General features: G+C 34.3%; 1 protein-coding gene across 1 annotated transcript; it reads right to left on the minus strand.

Moving 5' to 3' along the window:
• Positions 1-1,943: 1,943 nt before the first annotated feature.
• Positions 1,944-2,498, minus strand: LOC128984671 (uncharacterized). The gene has a single exon (XM_054404007.1). It carries the CDS (start codon positions 2,496-2,498, stop codon positions 1,944-1,946), a length of 555 nt encoding a protein of 184 aa, XP_054259982.1.
• Positions 2,499-6,820: the final 4,322 nt, after the last annotated feature.

Here is a 6,820-nt window from a genome sequence, read left to right on the forward strand (position 1 = left end):
AGTTGATTGAGCAAGCAGTTCTGCGCCATGGATGTTCTAGTACAAATAAAATATTGACTTATTTATTACTGAAGGATTATTTAATGAATACTAGTAAAACGCAGGCCGCGAAGGGAGCGAGTAAGGGTTTCAACTCAATTACAAACCCCCGAGATGGCCTAAATAGATTACCATTTAATCTACCTCCCTGTTAATGCCTTAAAATAGTTTACGCTGAAAATGTAAATATCGTAGTAGAATTTTAAACGGAAATCATATCTTTTCAAAAGAAAGTGAGACAAATCAATTATTTGTTTTTAGTGTAAAATATTTTAAACGTAAAATATTGTCCTGAATCGCCTTATTTAAATATTTATTATGCTAAAAATGGCTGTACCAAATTATTATTTTAATAGTAAAGGTACATAGAAATAGTAAGAATCCAGTGTGAAAGCTTCATGATCAGCTTAGAAAAAGAAATTAGCTGTATTCATCACATTAGGTAATCTTAGAGCATATTTATAACGTTATAAGCTATTAATACAGATATAATTATATACACACAAAATATCGTTTGTTTGAATGCGTCGACAAAAATCCTAGACGTTAAGAGTATACAAAAAGTTATGAGTTTACAAATAACTTGGTTGGTTAGCTGTAATAAATTTGCAAGGGCAATTACTTAGAATTCTTAATAATATAAGAAATATTCTCTGTACACAAACCTTATATAAAATCTGCCTGGCCAAATCTAAGATGATTTCATGGGTTGAGAATGTCAAGTGTATTAAACAACAAATCTGCAGCTGCTATTTCTCTAACCTCTACCGCAGCCTAGAGGGGTTGGCGATGGTGTTTTAGTGATCCCTCCGCTGTCACGTACAACCATAACTAACTGTAAGTAACCGATACTTTACTGCAACAGTCTAGAACTGTATGGTGCTTATCGAGTTTATTGAATATTTGATACGAGCAAAGCTTTACAATTATGTTCATATAAAGTGTTGTCGATTAATTATGAAATCAGTAAAATACAAAAGAACTAATTGAAATAAAAATGATAAATAAATGTATAATAGCATTTAATAAAATAAAATAAAACTTTATGTACGGCTTGCTTAGGTTAAATGCATTGGAAGTAATCGGAGCTCTTGGTAAATTATTTGCCTTAACTAATGATAAACCAAGATATATAAATTTGTGAACAAATGTGATATTTGATCAAATAAAACAAACCTTTGCTAAATAATCAAAATGAATTTACTAAAATCATTTAATCGTTCGTAGTCTAAGATTCGCAAACCTGTTGAGAAAAAGATAAAATATTGTAAGCTTCTTTTACAGGACTTGCTTTAAAGTGATAATTTGCAAATTATTGATGACGAAGCAGCGAAGGCTTATGATAAATTGATATAGACACCGTGTACTGCGTAAACAGAATAAAAACTACATCTATAAAGATAATTGTAATATTATATTACAATTCAGCTTAATTGTTTTTTATTTTTTCTAAAAAAACATACTCTTTTGAAAAATAACAATATACAAAACAAAGATTTTCACGTTATGTAATTTAGGATTACAATAGCAAACATTACCATAGTTTTCAGAGTGTTAACAGATCAATTAAAATCGTTAAGTGTGCCATTGATAAAATATAACCAGTTATGAGAGGTAAAATAAAGTGACGCTCTCCCACGTGAGATGTGGATGAAGTGTTCGTCTTTAAACGTAGCTGTTTGACAGCTGAAGAGCGTCGTTTCAACCGTGAAACCGGAAATCGCTGACATCCTGACTGACTCAGTCGAGCGTTAACGGCGTCTCCTTCTCCATCTGTAAATGTGTAGAACACTCTACAGTAATCTGTTAAACGTAGTATTTTCCTAAAAATCATTTGAAACTTACTTCTTTAAACCCATTGTTATCTATCTCCTATCGAAGGATGTATTCCCGACGAGGTTAGATCAGGATTTTCCCATACGAGGTTTGAACGGGATATTTCCCCTACAAGGCTTGATCAGGATGTTTCCCATACGAGGTTTGATCAGGATGTTTCCTCTACGAGGTTTGATCAGGATGTTTCCCATACGAGGTTTGATCAGGATGTTTCCTCTACGAGGTTTGAACGGGATATTTCCCCTACAAGGCTTGATCAGGATGTTTCCCATACGAGGTTTGATCAGGATGTTTCCTCTACGAGGTTTGATCAGGATGTTTCCCATACGAGGTTTGATCAGGATGTTTCCTCTACGAGGTTTGATCAGGATGTTTCCCATACGAGGTTTGATCAGGATGTTTCCTCTACGAGGTTTGATCAGGATGTTTCCTCTACGAGGTTTGATCAGGATGTTTCCCATACGAGGTTTGATCAGGATGTTTCCTCTACGAGGTTTGAACGGGATATTTCCCCTACAAGGCTTGATCAGGATGTTTCCCATACGAGGTTTGATCAGGATGTTTCCTCTACGATGTTTGATCAGGATGTTTCCCATACAAGGATTGATCAGGATGTTTCCCATACGAGGTTTGATCAGGATGTTTCCCTACGAGGTTTGATCAGAATCATATAGGTTTCCCTTGACATCATATAGACAGCCCACCTCTCAGAAGGCCTCATATGAATCCGTAACAGAAGCAATTTGTAACATATTTACTGGGAAAAGAAACGTCATAATTATACAAACGAACAAAGTTTAATTCAAAATCACAACATCCAGTAATTCTTAATTGACAACAATGTATATACCCATGTTTTAATGCTGTAAAAAATGTATGGCCGTTAAACATGAAAATAGTACTATTCATTGGGGTTGAAAATAGTATAATGCATTTTGCATCAAGTTATTTTGTTGGTGTTAAAAATTCATTTTAGTAAAACATCTAACTTTGCTTATTAAAAATTGAAAATGAAGGACAATTATTATTTGAATTGACACAGCCTGTTAAAAGAAAGGTTTAGAAAAAATGAAAAAATGCTGTTTTAAGAAGAAACTTCTTGAAATGGTAAAAATTACGAAGTTGCAAAGTCGTTATCTACCGCCTGACAGGGCAAAGAATCCAATAACAAGGTACTTGAGGAAGACATATCACTTTGGATACATGTGACTGTTTGTCTTTCATTGTCTCAAGCGAAACAAAGCTATGTCTTATGAATGCAAGCAAACATGATATTGTAATTTTGGATGAATAAAAACAATCTTACACTCGATAGAAAACAATAAAAAAAACACAGAAACACTTATTTACAATGTATTACTACCCTTTTTAATATTCTTAAACAGACTCCACGCATAAATAAGTAAAAGCCTATGAAATATCCATCCATAATGTAATTTTGCTACTTTTAGAATTCAGTTTAAAATTTTTGTAAAATATGCGAATATTGAAGACACTTTTTGATGCAACTTCTATAGTTAAACGTCAGTAGTTGGAAATGTAAAATACGTGCCATGTATTCTCTCAAATAAATTACAAAACAGAAAACATTTAAAAAACAATTTTTGTTGAAAAAGTTAGTAAGAACCAATTGTGTTTGATTTTGGTTTCGCAGTAGATTACGCACTACTATATTTTATAAATACAGTGTGTAAATTAAGTATGGAAACAAATCTGTATTTTTTAAACCAAAATAGATAGAAATATTTGGTTTGTGGCATTGACTGTTAACCAAGGTTCCGGAATTTTTTGCATCAGAAAAAATTTTTCACCCCCTCAGGGGGGGTAGGGGTAGGGGGTAACTTAATTTTTTTAAATAGCAACCCCTATTGAGTGACCTCTCATTTTGAAGGGTTTGTCAAAAGAAATACAATGCCGTAAACCTGAGGTCGATATCTTACCCCTAACCAGAATGGCGGCCATTTTAAATTTCGAGATGGGCAAACGAAATCCAGTGTGGATACCCATAATTTACCTTTTAAATGGGTTACATTGGGTAAGCCGAACTCCAGATACCATTATTAGATTGAAAATTGGATGTTTTTATCGTATTCAAAATTTTGCCCCAGCCCCGTGCAGAATGATAAAAAATCCGTTTATCCTAAAATAAATGGTGGTCAAGAACCAAATGTCAATTAATTATGTTTATAATTATGTAATAAAATTATAAAAAGACATTTTATAAAAATTATTATAGTAATTAAGTAAGAGAGGAAATTATGAAATAGTAAATTGAAATTTTAGAAATAATTTAAGTAGCTTTGGTTATCTCAGCTCCTTCGAAATGCAGATGCACAACGTAGTTTAAAAACGGTTTCTAACTTGGGATTTCCCATTTACCCTTTCTTATCAGTAGCTGTTTGGGTTTCTAAAGGATATTCTTTCGATAATGTTTCATCTACTCATTCTGGTTTAGTTAATTTTGTAGAGAGAGGTGTATTCAAGTGCTTCTGTAGTTTTGTTTAACAATGGTTCTTTTAAGTACACAGCAAAAAAATTGACATTCTCCGCATTGTTGGGTATGGGGATAGGTCACGTACATATCAAGAAACTTGTGAGTTATTTAATGAACTGTACCCAGATCATCAAATAAACCGATCTACGGTAAGTAAGATCTGTACTAAGTTCTTGGAAACAGGGGATGTAGCAAATAAAGCTAAAACTGGTCGACGTAAATCAGTTGTAACAGAAGACATGACACTGAATGTGCTTTTGAGTATTCAAGAAAATCCCATTACATCTACTCGTCAGCTCGGTAGTAATCTAGGTTTAAGTCACACTTCGGTTCATAAAGCTCTGAAAGCCGAAAAATTTCATCCTTATAAGGTACAGCTAATTCATGAATTGAACGAGGATGATTTTGATCGTCGAATTCAATTTTGTGAAGAAATGATGCAGCGGTGTATCCAAGATCCGTTATTTAAAACAAAAATAGTATTTTCTGATGAAGCCTCATTCAGCCTCAATGGACACGTCAATAGACAAAACTCGAGGTACTGGTCTGATGAAAATCCACATTGGGCTCAAGAATGCCATACACAAAACCCTCAGAAGATTAACGTTTGGGCAGGAATAGTTGGATTTAGGGTAATTGGACCTTTTATAATTGAAGGTAATTTAAATGGTGATCGTTATCTGGACCTGTTGCGCGAGTCTATTGTACCCGCTATTTCAAGAGAGTTTCCTCCTGAGGATGAAGAGCATGCCGTGGATGAAAGTATTTGGTTTCAGCAAGATGGCGCTCCACCCCACTTCGCTGTAAATGTAAGGGACTATTTGGACCAGACTTTTCCAGATCAGTGGATAGGTAGAAGGGGTTCCATAGAATGGCCTGCAAGATCTCCCGATTTGTCCCCTTTGGATTATTTTTTATGGGGATATCTTAAGAGTAAAGTGTATGTAAATCGACCAGAAAACTTACAAGAGCTTTCAGAAAGGATTCTGGCGGAAGCACGGGCAATTGATCAGCAAACAATTGGCAGAGTATTAAACGAATTTTACAATCGCTTAGGACTTTGTCAAGTTGCTCTTGGCCATCAATTCCAACATCTATGAATTATTCAGGTAATAGCAGCAAACATTACTTTAATAGTAATACCTTTTGTCTGTGTGTGTGTTTTACAGTATTAAATTAGTTTTATTATGTGTTATTATTTATGATGTGTATTATTTGTGCTCTAGATTATTTATTTCCTGTCTTATCTGTACTTCAAACAATTCGTTTGTGACAGGTTTAGCGGTACAAAAGCTATAAAATGACTGATCACTCAATAGGGGCTACTATAACAGGCATTCAACATTTTTAATTGGTGAAATGGGCGCTTTTTTACCCAATCAAGTTTTTGAATGCCTGCCATTTCGTCTAGGGATGACATATCGACCTAAGATTTGTGCCACTGCTTTTGTCTTGACAAACCCTTCAAAACGAGGGGTCACTCAATAGGGGTTTGCGTTTAAAAATTTGGGGCTGCCCCCAAAATCCCCTATTTTGGGGGCTGGGGCAAAATTTTGAATACGATAAAAACATCCACTTTTCAATCTAATAATGGTATCTGGAGTTCGGCTTACCCAATGTAACCCATTTAAAAGGTAAATTATGGGTATCCACACTGGATTTCGTTTGCCCATCTCGAAATTTAAAATGGCCGCCATTCTGGTTAGGGGTAAGATATCGACCTCGGGTTTACGGCATTGTATTTCTTTTGACAAACCCTTCAAAATGAGAGGTCACTCAATAGGGGTTGCTATTTAAAAAAATTAAGTTACCCCCTACCCCTACCCCCCCTGAGGGGGTGAAAAATTTTTTCTGATGCAAAAAATTGCGGAACCTTGGTTAACAGTCAATGCCAAAAACCCAATATTTCTATCTATTTTGGTTTAAAAAATACAGATTTGTTTCCATACTTAATTTACACACTGTATAGAATGTTTAGTTATGTAAACAATCCAATTATTAATACTAGCTTTAAAGTTAAGCGCGAAAAACATGAAAAGCAAAGAAATACTAAATAGTGGTCTAACCGCCAGTAAAGTAAAGCTAGCCCGTGAGAGTTATAGTCGAACGTGTCTAAGCCAACGACTATTGAAAATTCGTCTCGGGGCAAGTTTTATTTTCGTCTCTCTTATTCTTGAATTCCCGACACTGAGATGATGTCAGTGTTCTAGGATTTCGTCAAATCGAACAAATTCTCTTACATATCTTTTGTTATGTGACAGGATTACTGAACTTAATAGCTATGTTTTAATTAAATAAATATAATGTATAACGAACGATACTAATTTTCACACTAAACGATTTTAAGTTTTCCATTAACCTGAAAGTGAAGAATCACAATAAAAAATAAAAAAATTGTGTTTGTAATCATAAACTAACACTATTGCGATAGTATTATGTCTTAATGAGCCA

This window comes from Macrosteles quadrilineatus, unplaced genomic scaffold (genome assembly GCF_028750875.1).
Source record: "Macrosteles quadrilineatus isolate MER2022 unplaced genomic scaffold, UCM_ALF_1.0 Scaffold_2__2_contigs__length_208266976, whole genome shotgun sequence".
NCBI lineage: Eukaryota > Metazoa > Arthropoda > Insecta > Hemiptera > Cicadellidae > Macrosteles > Macrosteles quadrilineatus.